Source organism: Trachurus trachurus (assembly GCF_905171665.1).
Source record: "Trachurus trachurus genome assembly, chromosome: 13".
Classification (NCBI taxonomy): Eukaryota; Metazoa; Chordata; class Actinopteri; order Carangiformes; family Carangidae; genus Trachurus; species Trachurus trachurus.
The window spans coordinates 18,778,125-18,799,068 of record NC_139892.1 but is presented as its reverse complement, the minus strand read 5'-3'; the positions used below and the strand labels follow the sequence as shown (position 1 = coordinate 18,799,068).

The 20,944-nt window shown below is 41.9% G+C and overlaps 1 protein-coding gene across 1 annotated transcript in view; it reads left to right on the top strand.

Annotated features, from left to right (window-relative positions):
- The window catches only part of arap1 (ArfGAP with RhoGAP domain, ankyrin repeat and PH domain 1), a 47,374-nt gene extending 30,805 nt beyond the window's left edge, over positions 1-16,569 (top strand). Inside the window, exons 16-34 of the mRNA XM_083984615.1 lie at positions 125-260; positions 459-561; positions 1,297-1,489; positions 1,665-1,710; positions 1,873-2,036; positions 3,185-3,397; positions 4,090-4,195; positions 4,287-4,434; positions 5,114-5,197; positions 5,503-5,580; positions 5,690-5,807; positions 6,639-6,752; positions 7,574-7,719; positions 7,813-7,895; positions 8,557-8,616; positions 10,944-11,007; positions 11,232-11,390; positions 12,872-12,909; positions 14,170-16,569. Of these exons, the coding sequence (XP_083840741.1) occupies positions 125-260; positions 459-561; positions 1,297-1,489; positions 1,665-1,710; positions 1,873-2,036; positions 3,185-3,397; positions 4,090-4,195; positions 4,287-4,434; positions 5,114-5,197; positions 5,503-5,580; positions 5,690-5,807; positions 6,639-6,752; positions 7,574-7,719; positions 7,813-7,895; positions 8,557-8,616; positions 10,944-11,007; positions 11,232-11,390; positions 12,872-12,892 (2,036 nt within the window). The 3' untranslated portion in view covers positions 12,893-12,909; positions 14,170-16,569. The remainder of the gene's footprint in view (positions 1-124; positions 261-458; positions 562-1,296; positions 1,490-1,664; positions 1,711-1,872; positions 2,037-3,184; positions 3,398-4,089; positions 4,196-4,286; positions 4,435-5,113; positions 5,198-5,502; positions 5,581-5,689; positions 5,808-6,638; positions 6,753-7,573; positions 7,720-7,812; positions 7,896-8,556; positions 8,617-10,943; positions 11,008-11,231; positions 11,391-12,871; positions 12,910-14,169) is intronic.
- Positions 16,570-20,944: the final 4,375 nt, after the last annotated feature.

Genomic DNA, 20,944 nt, shown 5'->3' with positions numbered 1-20,944 from the left:
TGTAGAACAACACAGTAAAAGGCTCATCAGCTTTAAGTAGGAAGAACTTTATTACATCCTGCAAGAAATTCATTATGGTAACATTATGCTTGCCTAAACTTTCCTGTTATGTTTTTCCATGTAGAATTCAGTCGTCGCTGGTGCATGCTGAATGATGGCACTTTCAGCTACTATGAAAGTGACAAGAACGCAAATCCTAATGGAGCTCTGAAGGCTTCAGAGATTGTCTGTCTGGCTGTTGACGCACCTGAAAGACATGGGTAAATATAAACACACTCATACAGCAGCGGTCTCACTTTCCCCAACTGCCTGTTTGAAATGACAGAAATGAGTTGATACATGTCTAAAATTAAATATCCACATTATTATTCAGATTCAGCTGTCCTATTGAAATGTGCCAAATGCATGTGTGAACATCACAAAACAACTCATTTCACTCCTCACCTTTCTTTCTATAGGTACGAAAATACCTTTGAACTCTACTCTGAGTCAGAGCGTCTCTATTTGTTTGGCACTGATGATCCAGAGAGCCACAAAGAATGGGTCAAGTCTATCGCCAAGGTAAAGATGCTTGTTCTTGAAAGACTTGATAAAATAATCCTCCATTTTTGTGTTGAAAATAGAGAGCACTGTTACTGTACATGGAAGATTTCCAGTTCCTGCTATGCTAAACTGGGAAATGCTGTGTAGCAGTAAGAACAGGAGTAACTAATGCTGACCTGTTTCCTGTGTCAGTTATTTTCCATCAGGACAGCACTCACTACAGATAATTGTGTTGCATCATGGTGTGAAATGAAACGAGAATGAGTTTGACCTTCTGACAAATGCAGCCCGTGCTAAATGCTGAAATAGATGCAGCAAAGTGTGCCATTCTCAAAATTCTGGTATTATTGTAAACAAAAAACAAAACAAAAAAACACTGGATGTGTCAGAGTTTTTTTCACAAGATACCATTCATGACATCCCCTTGATCAAAGTTGATCAAGATGGTAGAGGAACAGCACATCCTTGGCTCCTGGACATCCAGCCGCAAAGACAATATGACGTGACCCAAATAAGGATTGTTTCGGTTACTGATCACACCACTCTCTTTCTAGTAATTCTACTCTCAGTGAAGTGTTTACATGAGCTTTGTGCAGAACCCTTCTTCTAAGGATTTAATTAGTGTTAGTTACTGAGGAGGGTTTCTGTAATAAACAGGGAAGTGCTTCAATCATCATTAAAAGAGAATGGAAATAATTTAAAATGTGCCATGTACTGTATTACAAAGCTACAACGTGAGCCTTTTGTTTGCAGTGCTTGATCCCAGCCTCCGCAGAGCCTTTACTGAGGCTCAGTTTTGAACGGATTGGGCGGCTCAAGTGCAAAGACGGCTTGAACCTTCAAACATCTAAGGTTGGTTGGTTTGCTCTGGTTGGCTCCACACTTCACGCCTACCTGGAGGACAGCGAGGGGGAGGAGATCCACCTCCGCAAACTGAATGAACTCTGTGAGTGAAACATGGAAACACAAATGCGTGAATACAACACAAACAGCACTTTAACTGCACGTATCCTATTATCTGTGCACAATCCTGTATAAGGAATACAGTGATTTTGAACAACAGCCATGTACTTAAAGCGTGGCTCTCAGGAGTAATGTTATACTTCATTTGTGTTTTACAGCCATCCAACAAGACAATGAGGTGCTGGTTCTGGTGGAGAGAGGCAGGTGAGAGGAAAGAATTACATTTCTAGTGATAGTTGTAATGTTAAAAGGAGATGCACTTTTATCAATTCCAGTTGTATAAGGTAAAAACGGTCTCAGGTGTCCCCTCTCCACTTGTTCACTGTTAACTGTCTCTCTTTAACTCTTCTATCTCCGTCTTCTCAGGACTCTGTACATAGAAGGAGAGAGGAAGCTGGATTTTGCAGGGTGGTGCGGGGCGATCCAGACGGCAGCAGGGAGCGGAGGAGACACACTGAGCCAGCAGCAGCTCACAGAGACAGACATACCCGTCATCGTCCACAGCTGCATCGGCTACATCACTCAGTGCGGTGAGCGCCACGTGGAGGTGTACAGAAGAGTGATGCGGAGGGCCACAGCATAATCATAATACTTAAATCATAGAAGCACCTTTAAAGTCTTACACTGCTGTATTTAAGTCTGCCCTTTATTCTCTTCACGGTGTGTGGACACTTGGCACTTTCTGTGTGTGTGTGTCCTCATGTGACTATAATAGCAGGAGTTCTGGCTCTGAGTTAGACCAAGTCAACAAAACAACTCTGTTCCACCTCCATTTCTCCCCTCCGTGGTGTTTTTGTATTCTCCTTTTAATCCATGACTCTTCATTCCTTGTCTTCCACCCACCGTCCACCAGCTGACCTGCCATTTTCACTCTGGCTAGTTTTCTGTCTCCTTTTTGTCAGCCCCCCCCATCCTCTTCTCTTTGATCGTTCCTTTTCTTTCTCCCTCTCTCTCTCCTTTTCACTCAGCTCTTATTTCCATCCCTTTATTGTATCTTCTTGTGTGAACAAGGCTGTATAGAGCTGTATGTGTGTGTCCTTGTGTGTGTGGGTGTCTTCATTATGATGATATCCTCTACTACCCGGTCAGGAATGTTAATCTCTGTGGTCATCTTTCCAGGAAACTAGAACTGTCCTTGTTCTCGCCTCCATTTACTGGTAGCGGTTGTTCATTGTTAAACAACTATTAGCATAATTATCCTTCATGTTGTGTATTATGTGTTTGTTTGTTTTTTGTTTTGCTTTTTTTTTTTATTGCCATAGAAAAGCACATACAACTCCCAAATAAAGTAGATGAAATGGTTAAAGTCTGTCATAATGAAACTACATTATAATCATATCATAGCTCTCACATATAACACACATCTGGTTGAAACAGGTTTTAAATTATGAGTCACTGCCACCAACCACAGCTGATTTGCCAACATCACAAAGGACTTTTTAATAACCAGAAGCCCTCCACTGGTCAATTATCTTTCACTGAGTCATTTCAGCAGTGGTTTGCACCTAGGACACGCTGATGTCTTATGAATTCATTTCACATTTAGGAGTCTACACTGAACGTATTAGAACAAAATCATTTTTGTTGCTACAGTAGGTCCTTTTCAAGAGTCACAGTGTGTACCTGTCTGTGTGTGTTTCCTGTTATTGTAACATTATCTTGTGTGGGTTTTATCTAGGCTTAACATCTGAGGGGATCTATCGTAAGAGCGGTGTGAACTCACGTGTGGCAGGACTCTGCGAGAGATTTCGTCGTGATGCTCGCAGTCTCCGTCTGAAGGAGGGAGAACACCAGGTGGACGATGTCTCCAACACACTCAAGCGCTTCTTCAGGGAGTTAGAAGAAGGACTGTTCACATCAGAGGATGGCAGCACCTGGCTTAGCACAGCTGGTAACACTCACAAGACTACACTGTCACTGTCTGCTATGATAGTAATTAAAAGCTCTCTGATTTCCCCTGAACCACAAAAAAAAAAAAAAAAAAAATCATTTTTCCACTTAGATCTTGTGGGGTTTAGCTACAGTATGCAGATAGTTGCAGACAGTAATGATTATTATTTTATGACATTTGGACATACTGTACTTGCTACTAAGACTTTTAAGGTAAATACAATAGAAATAGCCCTGGCTTATCAGTAGGATCCGCAGAACAAACTGTGGACTTTATTTAACTTGGTTTATCAGTCCCTATCTTGCTATCTTGGCTCAAAAAACATTTGTTGTAAATGCTTGGCAGAACATGTCTTAGGGACTGACATCTCAAAACCAGTTAGGGCAATTAAATGGGGAAACTGTGGAGTGTCAGCTTGTTTTCTGCAGGCAAAATTGTGTCTATGTCTGAGCACCACAGTGAAATTGTATCGGGAGCTTTCTATCGCTGTCTGTTTTTTTTCTTCTTTCTCTGTCTCTTTTTACTGATAATTTCTCCTCCATCATGTTCTCTCTTTTGTACCTTACACTTTCATCCTGTGCTTTACATTTTTCTCTTCTGCACTTCCTGCCACTCTTATTTTCTTTCTCTTTGTATTTACCGTGTATTCAAAATCTCCCCCCTTTCTTCTATCTGTCTGTCTCACACTACAGCCATTCAGGATGAAAGTAAGAAAATCTCCCAGTACCAGCAGCTACTCGACAGACTGCCTCGTGTCAACAAGGCTACACTACAAGCTCTTATCAACCACCTCTATTGGTGAGAAACAGCCCACACAAGCACTGAAATCCTCCTGTATTTCTCCTGTATGCAGCACATACCCACGTGTGTTTTCCTGCATGTGTTTCAGTGTGCAGCGTTTTTCTGAGCTGAACCAGATGAACCTCCATAACCTGGCCATAGTGTTCGGTCCCACTCTGTTCCAGACTGATGGGAAGGACTATACTGCTGGCCGTGCTGTAGAGGACCTCATAGAGCACTACACACTCATCTTTGAGGTCACACTCATTGCTCACTCTAGACAGGGGGGATAATGGGAGGCCACAGCATTTTGTTCTGTAAGATGATTCACTTATCTTAAGTGGTGACATCAGAAAATGGCGAACACAGTGCTGAGAGCACAGCTCTAAAAGGTTGAGATGTCAAATAAAATGGCATCTTATATTGGCTGCCAGATCAAGCACCAAAAAATACTACTTTCAGGAACAGATTCCAGTCACTCCTAATATTTCCAGTAGCATTTAAATGTACATCATTGTCATGCTCTGATCGAGCCCTTAGATTGTGTGCTAATAAGATTATGTTCTTAAAGTACTATTTGTTTGTTTCCGGAAATTTCATTCGAAAGAGAGATGGGGAAAATAAGGAGGAGGTTAGGGAGAGAGGAAGGAAATTTGTGGTGATGGGATTTCCTCTCATGAGCGTAGAGTAGAGTCCCTGCAGTCATTGTCAATATGTACTTCCCATGGAAGACAACCTCCAAACGATTTTATCTTAACTGGCATTAGCTCAACATGAGGCACTAATTTCCTGAGAAAGAGATATGAAATGCCAGTGGGGATTTCAGATTGAGATCTTAAGATTGGCATGATGCTTTAATTATAGCGTCATGGCGGCTGTTGACTGATTCATTGTTTGCATTGTGTAATTATTGAAAATGTGCATACTTGTTTGCAGGTGGATGAGCAGCAGCTAAAGAAGCAGCTAGAAGAGATTACTGTTATCATCCAAGTGCGAGAGAAACTCAACACAAAGTTTCCTGTGAGTCACACACACACACACACACACACACACACACACACACACACACACACACACACACACACACACACACACACACACACACACACACACACACACACACACACACACACACACACACACACACACACACACACACACACACAGATTTTAATAAACTAAGTTGCTGTACACTTTGTCATTTGTCAACTGCAGTGTGTCTATCTGTCCTGGTCTTTGTTGTCCTAAAACTGTTAAAGTGATGCCTGACTTCTCGTGTTGTGTTGTGTTGTGTTGTGTTGTGTTGTGTTCACTGGTCACTTCAGAGCACTGAACCCGGAGGGCATTTCATCTGTACTGTGTACTTGGAGGAAAAGAGGGAAACAGCAGAACAACATGTTAAGGTGAGCTGGACTTAATCAAAGTAGATAATATTTCTTTACAGTTTGCACTAGTGTGCAGCCTCACTGCTAGAGAACAACTCTGTAGTAACTGTGTTTCTTATCCGCTCAGATTCCTGGTTCTATGACGGCAGCAGAGCTGACATGTGAAGTTCTTGACCGGCGCAAAATCACAGTCAAAGACAAGGAGTATTGGAGCTGCTGGGAGGTCAGCGACAAGGAGGAAATGGGTGAGACAGAGAGAGTAAATAAAACTGATAAAATTGATACATTTTACCGTAAATAGATTTTAATTGTTTTGTTGTGTCTTCCCATCACCATTTCTTTAGCAGAGTCGAGATACATTTTGGTTTGGAAACAACCTGTATGACTGAACACAAGCTTTGTCAGGTTAACATGAAAGATGAAAAGGCCCACAGCAAAACACAAACAATGACACAAAGACTCTAAAGTGCTCTCCATTTCACCCGTAGCCACAAAGTGACACATAAACTCCAGAGGCTAAATGATACTCGGTCTCGGTGTGTTGTGGTTTGTTTTGAGCCTGGTATGTGAGCCATCTGGTTCCCCGCTGCTTGTCAAATGCCAGTGACACTCAACTCAATTGGCCGATTTCCAGTCATTTCTCAGAAAGTAATGAAAGGTGGGGAGAGGAATAAAGAAGGAATAATACTGGCAGATGTAGATGCCAGAATTAAAAATGAAAGTATGGGTCAGAATGAAACTTAAAGAAACAAAAGAAAGGCCAGCAGCACTGAGGAAGACGTTGTCGAAACCGGTTTGTGCATGCTAAGCGCCGACGCAGTATGTAATAAAAGACAATGAGAAGGACACGAGTGCTGCTGGCCTTTCTTTTGTTTCTTTAAGTTTATCTTTTGGCCGTGCACCTCTTTAGTTTGTTCCTGAGAGTTTTGTTGGAGAGTGCGTGTTTTTCTTTGTTTTTCAGAATGAAACTTCATCATAAATAAAAACTAAAGTCTTCTAGATAATGTAAGGAAATGATGTGACGTTGCTTCTGATTCTGTCATTGTGTCCACTGTGTGTCTCTGCGCCTCCTTCAGAACGTCCTCTGCACTATCAGGAGCGAGTCTTACCCATCCTTCACTCCTTTGGCACTGATTCCCATCTACTCATTAAGAAATATCTTGCCATGGATGCGATGATCACCTACCTGAGTAAGTGCACAAACCAACAGAGCGTGGGCCTGTCCCAATATGCACACTCGATCACACTTACACACTTGGGCACTTGGCGTGCGCGTTCATGGGCTTAGTGTCAGTGCGCAAGTGTGTCCCGTTTCTCCAACGACTGAAAGTGCAGCGCGCTTGATTTGCACTTTACCCACACTTAAGGTAAGACCGCATCCGAGCGGTATTTAGCCAAGTATAAATCCCACAATGCACCACGGTGAAGTCCGCTGTCACCGGGAGCCACAAGCCCGTTTAGGAAATACGATTGAATTTATCCCAATAAAATTAAACTAACTTTCTATCTCATAATTATGACTTTTAATGTCATATTTTATATTCATCATGCTCTGTTCATGTTTTTATTTTTTCGTTTTTCTTGTTTGTTTTATTTACTCACGGAGTTGGGTTTACATGTTTATGATCTGAATCTTGCGCATAGAGACACTTTTGGAGTAGATGAGACTGTGATCCAGCAGCACTGGTTATTAAAACTGTTGTTGCTGTGCTGTGTGTGTGTGAGTGTGTCGTCGTAGTTGTGCTAGTGTGCGCAATGGCACAGGCTGCACTTGTCAAGTGTGTCCCGATTGCTTTTAAATATACCCCCACACGCTTGGCCGCTTAATCCATGCTTGCACACTATATGTAAATATACGTTCCGCCGGCAAAACGTCACCAAAGTGTGTGCGTAACCAAGCGCACTGAGCCAAGTGTGGAGGAATGGGTCAGCCTCCGTGTCTCCCTGATGTCCGTTGTTGTTAGTGTTGCACGTTAATTTATTCTCATCAGTGTCTCACTCTGCCCTGCAGCCAGCAGAGTGGATGCATCCAAACACGGGATGATGAAATTCAGAGAGGAGCGAAGCATCCTCGGTTTGGGACTGACCACTGGAAGTTTCCACGACAGATATTTCATCCTCAACACAAACTCACTGAGAATGTACAAGGAAGTCAGAGTAAGATAGACAAAAAGCTCTTGCACAATCTCTGTTTTTGGTTTTGTAGCCTGTCACAGACATAATCACTTTGTCCATGTCTCTCTCTGTCAGAGTAACCGTGCAGAGCGTGAATGGCCAGTGAAAAATCTAAAGGTTTACCTAGGTGTGAAGAAGAAGCTCCGTCCTCCCACTTGGTGAGTACTGTACATGCACTCCCCCTGATGACAGTTGTGTGTCATAGCAACAGGTGGCTGATCTGACTAGCGATAGCTTGACAGTTTACCAGAAGGAAGAAGAAAGAAAAAAATAAAACATCAATGATCTGTTGATTCGTCTTTCTTTCTTCTTAATGTCAGTGAAAATTTAGAATATACAGTTTCTAATCTTGATCCACTTAATGATCTGAGCGCCTCTTAATGTTTAAACAATGTGGCTGATTCTGTCTGTGAGCGTACTGGTTAAAACCACTTGTAATGGCAAGCTATATACATACTGTATGGAGGAACAAATATAACAAAGCATGGTTTGAATAATTTAATCACCGGTAGCAACCATAATAAGTACTTTTAGATGAATAAATTGACAAACTTTAGAAACATGATGTCTGTTATACATATAACATACATCTATTATACACATATACCGTACATGTGTATATACAGGTTCAGAGCCACCTTTGTGAAACATTAATGACTAAACTTAGGTCCTTTAATTTTGAATGTTAATGGCAGTGACCCCTAGGGGGCAGACTGAGCCCAAGTAAGTATCCTAACTATACCATCCATTGCCGATGATTGTGCAGTACTGCTGCTTAACTAATTTAATCGTTCTGTCTCCTTCTCTGTCTGTGTCTAGTTGGGGACTGACAGTGGTGTTTGAGAGTAAGAAACAAGAGCGACCAGAGAGGCAGCAGTGGTGAGTAGCTGTCCATGTTTATCTTTTATACACAATACATGGCTGTCAGCCCGGAGCGCTCACAGCTCCAGCTTGTCCTGCTCATCTTGTCATTTTTAACAAGCATACATGGTTTATTCTAATCTTTTTTTTCTTTCATCTCGCCACACTAAACCCCAACTTTGGTTCCATGGGCTGCTTTCTCAACTTCATTATTATGTAAATTCAAATCAAAGTTGTTTAACTTCTTAATTTCACATAACTTTATTAGTTTGGACTAATTTGCAGCTCACTTTGAGAAACAGCCCAAAGGCATACTTCTTCTGTGTATGTGTGTGTTTGTCCATTAGCTCTCCTTATCTATCTTTTCCTCGTTCATATGCATGTGTCCAATATTTCAGTCCCTTTTGAAATGTCTTTTAGAGCCACAGTGCCACACTGTCACTGCTGTAGTTTTTTTATGTGCCTCTCTACAGCGGTGTGCATCCTTCAGTGCACATTCAGTCAGTTGTTCTGACATATAATCACATTTTTCATACACATGTAAACATCTCAAATGTTAGAGGAAGCTGGCAGCTTCTCTGTAGGTAGACGAAAACAGGTCAGATCCCTGCGTGAGAGGCATACGAAAGGTCGGCTCCACCCATGAGAGAAACACACAAGTACTCCTGTAGCCTTGCCTCTGTTCTAATCCAGGTCTGTTCACGTATACAGTACATCCCACTGTGTGTGTGTGTGTGTGTGTGTGTGTGTATGTGTGTGTGTGTGTGTGTGCATCAGGTTAGTACGTGCGTGCTTCACGTGTGACAGTGTGTTCTTGTTACGGTGGGCTCTACACTGTCAGCAGCAGTAGACAGCACCATTGTAATGGGAGTGCAGTTCTCGTCACGCTGTAGGCAGCATCATCTCTTGGTTACGCTTCATTGTCATGTCCCGAACAGCAAAAAAACACACCTGAGAGGGAGAAGCAGAGAGGGAGTGTGGAAGACAAATAAAATAGGAAGGTGGAGAAAGAAGAAGAAGGTAGAAAAACAAAATGCCACACTAAAGGTGAGACACTGTGTACAAAGTCAGATATTTTGTATTTACTGCCAGTAAAAGAAAACGTAGTGAGGGGGCGAGTGGTTAGAGATAAGAAAAATGAATGTACGAGGAGGTGCTGAGTGCTGAACTTCCCTCCCGATCTTGCTCACACACCTGCTCTTTAATGTTATGCTTAGCTTTATCTTGTTATTACCTCTATTCCATCAAAACACTCATTAATTTCCCTTTTTTGTTTCACCGTTTTATCAGCACACTCTTGCTGGCTCTGTTCTTAATCTTACAGGGACAATGATACATTTTCAGAATATTATGTAAATGTTTACCCTGTTACTCAGCTTCATGGAAACCTGCGATGATGAATGATTAGCATTTACTCCTCTGTAGATGATAGTGCAGATTAAAGGAGCGGTTAATGGCATTGAGGCTAAAATGAGTTGTAGGAGATGAGCATGTGCTGGAGGTATGCAAACGAGAACAGAGTGACTGTCCTCTTTTAAATCCCAACAAGCACTAATGAGCTCTGTTGAGCCCTAATGATGCACAATGATGAACTAGGGAGAGGGAGGAGCTCTCTCTGCATGTCTCTCTGCATGTCTGTCTGCGTGTGTGTGAGGGTTTGTTAGCGTGTGTGCCAACTTTCCTGACTGTAGCTAAATTGATGTGTGTTGCACACTGGATAGTGTATGCTGTTTTGTTTTTGAGTCTGTTTTAGTGTTTTGTTGTGTCTCAGTAGAGAGCCCTTGAATAATCGTTGCAGTCTAAATCGGTGCTGATAACAATTATAAATAAAACTTATTTATTCAGCACCACAGTGTGGTTGATGACTCAGGGGGCTATGCGACAGGAACCTGAGTGCTATTAAATATGCACCATCACACACAGAGACATTACAGAGACATAAACACACTTTTCACAGTCAGCGACACAAGTTGAATGCTGGAGCTCCTAATCAATGTTTCTCTTTGCTGGGTGGTTAAATCTGAAATCACAGCCAGTGTTTATGTTCTGGCGCTGCCACTGGAGAGGATATGCCAAGGTTTATTAAATGTCTTTGACTTTGTCATTGTGGTGGATCTTTTTCCAAATTTCCCTTTGTTTTGTCAGCACATCTGTTCCTCTCCAACTTGTTTTCCCTCAAGACAGACAGACACACACACACACACACACACACACACACACACACACACACACACACACACACACACACACACACACACACACACACACACACACACACACACACACACACTCCTGATTTTTATCACACTGTCTCCCTTACTTTATCACCCTCTATTTATTTCCAGGTATCTCTGCTGTGACACTGTGTCAGAAATGAGGGAGTGGTACGCTACTTTTCTCAGTATCCAGGTGCGATCTCACACACTCGCACACATAAAAACAATGAGTTGATGAGGTTTAATACACATGCTGTAACTCTGAAGTGGTTCTGAATTAGAAGAATAGAGAATCTGAGTTTTCCTAAACCTGCTGATATTTGTGAAATGCTTCTGTCTGTGACAGTTCTTTAAAATCTCATCTGGCTCCCTCTCTCTCCATCTTTCCCTCTGGGCCATGTCCATTCCTCATTAAAGTACGACGGCAACGTGTGGCCTCAGGATGGACTCCAACAGTCACGGGTGAACCGTGCGGTGCCGGATACGCGTCACGGTAACGTGTCCCTGATACCGCTGCGTGGCAGTGAGAATGAGATGCGGAACAGCGTAGCAGCTTTCAGCCAAGACGCACTTGCTGTGAGTCAACCTACCAATCACTGGGACTAATCTAGGACAAACCAGGCAGCTCACTCTGGAGCTGGGGGCTAATCAGAGACATTCATGCTGAACAGGTCCAGACCCTAAACCTTGGTCCTCACCAAAGAGCAGAACAATTTGCACTCATCTCTTACAAGTTGCATAATGTATTATTGAATTTCTATTCAGACAGCTGTATGACGTAAGATGGTGCACGAGAAGCTCAACATCCGTCATCTACGGTGTTTTCTTTTTGTTATTCAATCGTGTCAAAAAAGAGGACAGCGGTTTGGGGTCATGGCTGTGCAGGATGATAATCTCTTTTTCATGATTCTTCTGTGATTTAGTCATCATGACAAGATCTGGGTTCTTAAACGGTCCCACAAAATGACTAATTTGTGTCGGGGTCTAAAAATGTTTAAGAATCCAGATGATATAAAGAGGAGTAGACAGCAGCATCATCATATTGCAGGAGGTTTGGACTGAGAACTAACAAAAACAGAATTTCAACAAGCGTTATTCTGTTTACCAAAGCTGACACTCAAAACACCAAGGGAACAACAGGAACAAAGAATAACACATTTGAGGTGAACTCAGGCCTGCAGGCAGACTATGGTTTACACTGTTTCACAGGACTGTTGCCATATCAGCTCACAGAGTTGTAGCCTTGGCAAGAATTTGACAAACATCATCACTGTTAGTTCATTGGACTATATTTGAAACACACTGACGTTAGACCAGACCTGTTCAGCAACATCAGTATCACCCTCTCTCCATCTGTTCCCCTTATTTTCATAGAGGCATTGAGTGCACCCATCCAAAAATAATCCTCCATGCTCGCTCTTAGTGCTGTGGGACCAAATGTCCGCAATCTGATGATGCAGTTGTGCCCTCCTGATGTTCGTAGCCATCACATACCTCTCATTAGGTCTCTGCAGACTGCAGCAGCACAAAGAAAATACACTCAGTCTGCTGTTGCTCCCATTGGCAATAACACGATTCCAGGTGTGCTGTGCCTTCCTGAAATCTTCTATTGATTTTCATCTATCCACTGCGTTGACTAGATACATTGTTGTTGAAAGTGTGAGAGGTGGTGTGATTGCTTTGGGGACGCGGTGGCAGCAGACGCAGGATTTAGGCAGGATGTTTGTGTATGTTGGGGTGGAGGAGGGAGACCGACTGCATATTGATATGTCCTATACCCTGTGAGAAGTGATGGAGCAAAACCCTCGGCTCACACAAGGTGGTCCTCCTCATAAACTCTTCAAGTGGATCCAATTATATATTGCTATGACAGTTGGATTTTCCTACCACTGAATCTACACTTTTTTTTCTTAGGCTCGCACTCATCTTCTCCATTTCCCCTCTGACTTCAGTCCATCACTGTCTTCACCTCCTTGTATTTCTCTGTCTTCAACTCCCAATTTCCCCATCTGTCAGTCTCTAGCTGTGGAATAACGTCTCTGTGGTTTATCTTTCAGCTCCTTAGGGATGTTCGATAATGGTCACAGTATGATAGGTAAGACACTTTCACGCAACTTTAGATAAATCATAAATTCTGGACAATTTTTTATATAGAATTAGTTTCATATGACAGCACTTAATAGGATTTTAGTATGTTACAGTACAGTGAATCAGAATGTACTCTAGCAGTGATTTTCCTTTGGATTACGAATCCAATAATGACACAATTAATTATGTAAATAAATGGCAATGATGTTGAGTTTATAACCTCATCAAAAAGCAGATGTTTTCTAAGCTGACAGTCTTATTGTAGCTCTTTGACTTGGACAAACAGCTCAGGCTGTGGCTAATTACTATGATTGAATTAGTCGATCAAGAGGTTATTAGTCATATTTGATAATTTGTAAATGAATGAAGTTTTGTTACAGTATGTGGATTTTACAAAAAAATACAGTTTTTAATGTTTGTTTTGCCTCTGTGATTTTAATTTCCATTTTTCACTAATTTCCATCATTTACAAACCCATTGATGAATTAAAGCAGAAGTAAGTGATCCAGTCGTTTTGACTAACTTCCTGTCAGCGGATGGAGTTAGCAGTCCCCGCCCTCGTCCCTACATCACCACACGCACGCGCATCGTCCTCAGTCTATGCAACTGCCCCCTTGGCGTGCACACACAGAGGATAAAGGTTGTAGGATACAAGGAAAGTTTTCTTCTCGGCTTACAGCAGAGCAGAGTGACTGACAGACCCGTGTTTCGGACCAAACACTCTATATAAGTGATTGCTGTCGGAAGATATAACTATTTAAGACTTATATTTACACAAACATTCCGCTTACTTCTGCTTTAAAGGAAGATTTAAATAGAAAAATTGATCAGTAATGTGCCAATCATTAGAGAGCAAATAAGACTATTATATACAGTAGTATAAGAGTCTGAACTAAATACTGGATTGTTTGAGTGAAAGATAAAACATTATTTACTACTCAGTTTAAGCTGAGCTGTGAGTTTATTAGTCCATGTTTGTATTTGCTGTTTGCTTGCTCTTGACCGCTGCTTATTGAGTCTGCATCATGACAGCAGCCTCATATCTGGTTGCCATGGTAGCGAGGCATTCGCAGACAGGATGAAATTTTTAAGCTTGATCTCTCAGGGGACTTTGAAAATGCTGTGAAACTGATTTTGGGGTTAAAGGATAAAAGCTGTGCGTTAGTTACAGTCTGTGGCAATAGATTAAAAATATGTTTCTGAAGAGGAAGTTGACAACTCTGTCTTAAATCACTGCCTGACTGTTTTTTTTTTTTTTTTTTTAAAGAGTGGACGGTTGACCTCATCAGTAGAACGTCCCAATTACATCATCATTCTGAGACCGTGTGGACCAGAGTGACGGACACTCGTGCTCCATCTGGATCGTGGCCTTACACTGCCATCTGCTCCACTGAATATGAACTGGACCAAAAACTTCAGACAACAGGATCGCATGTAAATTCTAAGCGACACTGGTTTCCCTGCACAAGAGAATCTGACTTGACGAACAGCAGCAGCATCTGGGAGCTGTGGCATCACAACGACACTGAGACCCGTCTGAAGGACGCCAATCACCCTGAAGATTTCCTGAATCACTCCCAGCTCAACGTTGACCAAGTCTGTGTGTTGCACTGTTTCCTGTCAGTGGCATTTGGCTCAATTGTATTATGGGACAGAAGCATGTCAGACATGCTGAGTAAAAAAAACAGTTTATTCTAGGCACCAGAATCGAGGGCTTAGAAAATCTTTGTTTTTAAAAGACAGTATAGATTTACTTGTGCAGTTGTAGCTGAATCAGATGTCTAATGTTGTGCTGTTTTTAGCTCTCTTTCTGTTCTATTCCTCATCACATTTTTGGGATAATCCTGCAGTTCAGTACTGAATAATTGCTATCGTAAGCAAAGCTGATGTCATAAGAGACTGGGAGCTGATTTCTGATTGGTCACACTTGGAGTTTGTTCCACTGGGACCAATAGTGGGCCTGAGAAAAACCTGAGAAATGACAGGTGATGGACCAGTGTCTGTTACACCACAGGGACTTTTGCCTGCGCTGTGCAAAACCTCGGTCGGTGGTGTACAGTATATGTGCTTGTGTCAGTGATGTCAATGTGCACTATGCGTGAATATATGTACGTGTTTGTGGGACAAGTTTTACCAGGTATGAAATCATGGAAGGAGAGGCAAGTGCTGGAGAAAAAAACAAAGAAAGTCACAGGTGAGGGCAAAACATGTTGGAATATGAGATAAAATGAGAGAAATACTTGATTTATTATTATCGTCCTTTATTCTGTCTTCAGTTTAACTCGGTGCTCCTTTTTCTAGGATGCATTTCAAAGCTGATCTTCTTTTTGCTTGAACCTGATCATTAGTGTTATCTGTCCCAATGGTCTCTCGCTCTTTTCCTCCTGTCCTCACACAGTTCTCAGCACTGCCTCCTGTCCTAAAGCGCCGCTTAGAGGTAATACACAGTACTTGGGCATTGTTGTTATTAACCAGCAGTATTTATGAAGGTTTAGATGATTAATTACTTGCACTGGTCGTCGTGCACAATATAGAATATTTTATGCGGTATATTTTTGTAGTTCATCCAACGAACTATGTTCAACATAATCTTCTATCATTCTTTGTACTTTGGTCCAAATTTGTATATATTTTTCCTGAGGGATTTAACCTGTCAACAGTTGCCTTTGACCATCCTCTGTGCCACCTGTAGGTTTTCCTCGTAAAGACTGTTATTTATTGGGACAGCAGAGGACACTGGATGCTGCGCTGTAGAGTGTGATCGCTCAACTTCTACCAGTGAGGCATCATGATGTTCAGCTAAATGTTAGTATTAAAACACCTTTTAATCACAGCACCTGTGAAAATGTGTATATACAGTACAGTGTATGTGTGTATGAGAGAGTGTGTATGTGTTAATAGAAGCCATCCAGCTCAGACCTCAGCACTCCAGTGATGTTATTATAGTGCCTACAGAAAGTAAAATCCTGCCGTGTGCTTTGTGTTTTGTTGTTTTATAACACTGGTGAGACTTCAGTGACATTGATCATCAGAAAAAGTGAAAGTGAATATCTTTAAATTAATCATCAAAAAAAGTATTCACCCCCGTCAGCCATCACGTAACGTGACGCTGCCACCACCAGCGTCCGTTCTGATGTGTAGATCGTGTCTTGTGACAATCACAGAATTCAATATACTGTAGAATAATCAAAAAGCTAAACTCCCCATCTTGGTTTACATTAACTCTTGGTCACCTGTGTGATTTCTAGGAAATGTTTTGGAGTCATACAGTGGTTTACAGCACCAGAACGAGGTGCCAGTGCAGCAGTTGTTTAGTGCACCTCTTTTCCCATCATGCAATGTGTGGAATCCCCACATCTGTGCCATCTTCTCTTCATTTCTTTAGTGATGGGATGGATCTCACTGCATCTTTAGGGGTAATTAAGCGCTAATGCGTTTTATGTGTCTCCCCTCTGAATGGTACAGCTCAGCTAATGCAATAACCTGTTGAGGTTTAATTTCTTTTTAGCTCAATCAGTCAAACCATCTTTAGTGCTACACAGTGTTTCAGTGTTTTAAAACAATAAAATGTAAAGGAGGTGGTGAATACTTATATATGTGGTGTATATTCTCTCTGTGTGTCTCTTTTCTAAATCTGTTACTCTGCATTTTACTGATTTTGCATCTCTGAAACTCTAATAAACACATTCAGCTACTTAGCTTGTGTACTTTATATGTGTGTGTGTTACAGTATGTCTTTGTGAACATGCATATAATTATAGTGCACATGTTTCCATTTAAATCTCAAAAATGTGGTTTTCCAAAAGGTTGATGCCCCACAGCTCTGCCTTGACCTCATGGACATCCACTTGTTTTTACATTCACTTCAATAAAAGCACCAAACACAAACAAGCACATACACAGTCAAACTCTAATCTTCCCCCACAGGGTAACTGAGACAAGATAGGCTGGGCTACAAAAACATAGCATACACTCATTATATATATGTAGATATACTGCAAATACATAAGGACAGAAAGTTTTGCAGGGCCGGCGGGTTTCATGACAATGTCACGCTGCACTACAGAAGCCTATAGGACGTGCTTCAAGGAAAAATGTCAAGAGTGTGTGGGTGGGTTACAGTGATCATAGGGAGAGCCCTGAGGAGGTTTCCTCTGTGTGTGTGTGTGTGTGTGTGTGAGTCACGGTGGTCCACCAGCTCTACGTTCGTTCTTCTAAGCAGAGCTGACACATCAGGGTCACTCTGTACCTCGAGACACACACCGGAGAGCCCCGCAAGGGACTCGCACACAGGAGACCTTCACTATACTGTTCACACACACGCACAGGAGACCCACCGGGGTGGAACACGCACATAAGGGAGGATGCTTAAACATAGCCACACACTCTAAAATGGCCTTTACTATATAGGTCAAAGCAGCAGTTGCATAAAGCAGAGAGGGATGAAGACAGATGAGTGTGGTGCAGAAAGGGGCCGCACATGGAAGACGGAGATAAAGTCAAAACTGAGTAAATGAGCTTCAGGGGCGGACTTGGAGGGTGGCAGGCCGCACCAACTGCCAGGACCTGCCAGCCCACCTGCCAGCGCCAAAAAATTACCTTCACATTTTCACTTGAGCACAGTGTGCCCCAAGACCTAGAGCAGGCAAACAATAGGAGGGACAACAGCAGCCGCCGGCCTCCCACTGAAATCTGCGCATCCACCTGCGTGAACCTGTTTTCTCTGTTTCCACTCAGAGAGCAGCGTGAGTGAGTGGCTCTTAAATTGGCGTTCACTGCAGGCTGTTCTGCATCAGCTGATGTACAAGTTCAGCCTCAACCCAGCCAGCAATAGAAAGTCCATAGTGAGAGTCCATAATGACAGAGAGTCACTGTTTGCTCACATGGTATAGTCACATAGTCCTGAATTAATCAATACAGGGGATGAACCTGTGACTTAGCGCTAAGTGTGAACTACATGTGTGGTGGTGTTTCTAAGTCCCTTCACAATATTTGATAATGAGACATTTAAGATGTAGAAACATGGGCGCTCACCTGGTAACATGTACCATATGGACCTACTGCTGACTGCAGCAAAGGGCCGTGGGTCAGACTCAAACCCATGGTCCTCTGCAGCATGTCATTATCTCTATTTCCCTGGCCTCCTGTCTCCTTTTTACTGCTCTATCCAAATAAAGGCATAAATATGGTTAAATAACTTCACTATGCTATGTTTCCACATTTGATCAAATTGTTCAAACCATCTGTACCAAAAGTATTTGTATGGGATGAGAGTCCGACATGGCAGAATGGCATCATAGTCCCTTTTTTTTTTTTAAATTCTTTGCTTAATGTATTTAAACACTCATCTTTAAAAACTGTAATCTGGGGGATGTTGTTGAATTTGGGTTCATTTATCTCAAGACACGTTTTGGACGTAGCCCTCGTGGTTCCTGCGACACTTGTTTTGAATTGCAGATCAGTTCTTTTTTTTTTTTTTAAATGAACCTGCCGAAAGATTAAATGAAAATTGCTCTGTGTGAGCTGACTCTACTCTCTGCACAGATGAATTTTGCAGGAGGTGGACCTGTGGGTATATCTCTTCAGTTTCCAATTCACACAAGCAGAATCACATCAGTCCAATCTGAACTAACTGAATGAATCTGTACTGTTTATGTCTCTTTTTTATTGGACAAAACACTATGGTGTATAGGTGATGTTTGATTTTAAAGTGTCATTCAGTGTTTTTTTTAAAGGTAACGACACCCAGTCCTGGGTTGGATTTCACACCTCTCATTAACAGGGTAGTACCCCAACCACCTGCAGTATCCTCACCCACAAATCATATTTACCTGTCACACACCTCGTGTCCTTCACTTCACCCTCTACACTCACCTGCAGTGTGAAGCTGCGTGAGACATCAGTCCAGATTTGGATAATTACTCTGCTTCCTGCCAGAACCTCACCTTCCTCTTCCTCCCCACCCCTCCCCCTGTAAAACGTCCTAATCCACCACTGATTAGCTTTTTTTTTTTTTTTTTTTTACAAGTTCTGCAAAGGTAACTGATTTCACACATTTTTTTTCCTCTTTGGTCTGAGACAAAAGACCATTTCATCCTCAGAAACCCTTGATCTTCTGCTTGGTTGTTACTGTAAGAAAGGCCGACCACATCACATCAAATCAAAAGGTGTTGATTTTGACTATGAAAAAAGAAAAGAAAAGGCGTAACTGTGGGAGGCCGCACTGCATTTTATCTAATGTTATATTTCAGATCGGTAGGCTGTAGCCGTGGTGTCAAGGCGTATCAGGAGATTCACACTAAAAAGCAGCGTGGGCCTTTTCTTTCCTAGCCTCTGATATGTCAGCGCTGGAGTTCAGAGGCACAACGGCGCTGATATGAGCAGCTGTCAGTGAGATTGAAGAGGTGTGGAGAGATGTGTACAGGTGAAAGTACATCTGCCTTCTGCCAAGCTTTTTGTTCCCTGTCATGCACTGGATCCTCTAATGACTTGTCGTTTAGATTCTGATAATGAGACATGAGAGATTAAAGAGCCAGAGCCACTCTGTCATCTGTTCTGAATTTATTTTAGTGGCTCATGCTGGAAAAACTTGGCAACCTTGTACAGTAGTGCACTCACAGGTGAAAATCTCCTCTGAAGCTGTCAACACAGCAGATTTGCTTTGTTATGTTAGTGCGCTTATTTCCTCATTAAACCACTGAATTACATCGCCTGTCAACAGGAGTGAGATGAACATCATTTGCACCTCAATTAAATAGTTTTTGAGATTTTAATCGGAGGTCTGGAGCCCCTTCCATAACGCCATCACTCTCAGTGCCAGAGAGAACGTCTTAACGAGATGGTGAACAGATAACAGCAGGAGAGATGAGCCAGAAGAGAGTTCATCCCAAGAGACTTTGTAGCTAGCGAGCAACATACTGATGCAAGCATGAGCCAAATTATGTTTATGTAAGGCCTTAATTAATGAATGCGGTGGTACATTCATCAACTCCTTCAGGTCAGCAGACCGATGCATAATATTGATTCGAATTTAACATGTTTACCCATCAAACATGCAGGCCTGCAGCCAATCTGGACTATACAGTTAGAGCTTAGACTAATATCTAATGTCAACAAAAATGAACTAAAAATATTGATGATAATTACTGTGTGTGTTTTAGATTTCTCCTACTTGACTTTAATTGTGCAAAATGATGCTAGCAGCCCCAAACACCCACTGCAACCGGCTGAAATTACAAAACAAATGAACTGTATAGTGAAAATACTGTACGTACTGTCTACGAACAGAAACCTGTTGTCTGGGAGGCTTTACTGTAACGGTGTCATCACAGCTTGAGTTGACTTTTTTGGTGTTGATATTTCCTCATAGATAGTTCATAGTAAAGATAAGGACGTCACAGGCAACTAAAGGTCCCTGTACAGTATATATGTAAATGAATCAGGGACAATAGTAACAGTAACAGTGTTATGACAATTGTTTTTATAGGCTAATTGTTGTGCACCAGTTCAGCCAGTTCAGCCTTGGCCGGTCTCCCTCGGAAAAGAGATCTAATCTCAAACGACAACCAATAAATAACAATATAATAATAAATAAAGGTTCAATAAAAAAGTACGTTATTAGGGACTGAACTGTGAGGCAACAACAATACTTAAACAGATGTTAGAAGACAGAAGGTGTATTGACACAAGTATGATTCATTCAACCTTTAACAAGTCAATTGAAAGATTTGACTGAACACAATGAGCCTTGAGGGAACATAGTGGCTTGGCCAAATCTATAACACACAGATGGATCACCACAATGGATGCCATTAAACTAAGTCCTATTCAGCAAAGCTAACTAACAAAATAATAAATTAACAGTTGAGGCCCAATCAGCTCCCAGATTAAAGAGTCCTCAGCCTTGAGCCTCACCTTCAGCTCCACCAGGAAAGGGAGCTCCCAACAAGCTTGGTAACACAACAGCAAATCAAATGATTGATGTAACAGATTAAAGGTTAAAGCAGATAAACCGATTATGGGGCAATCGTACTGAGTGATAT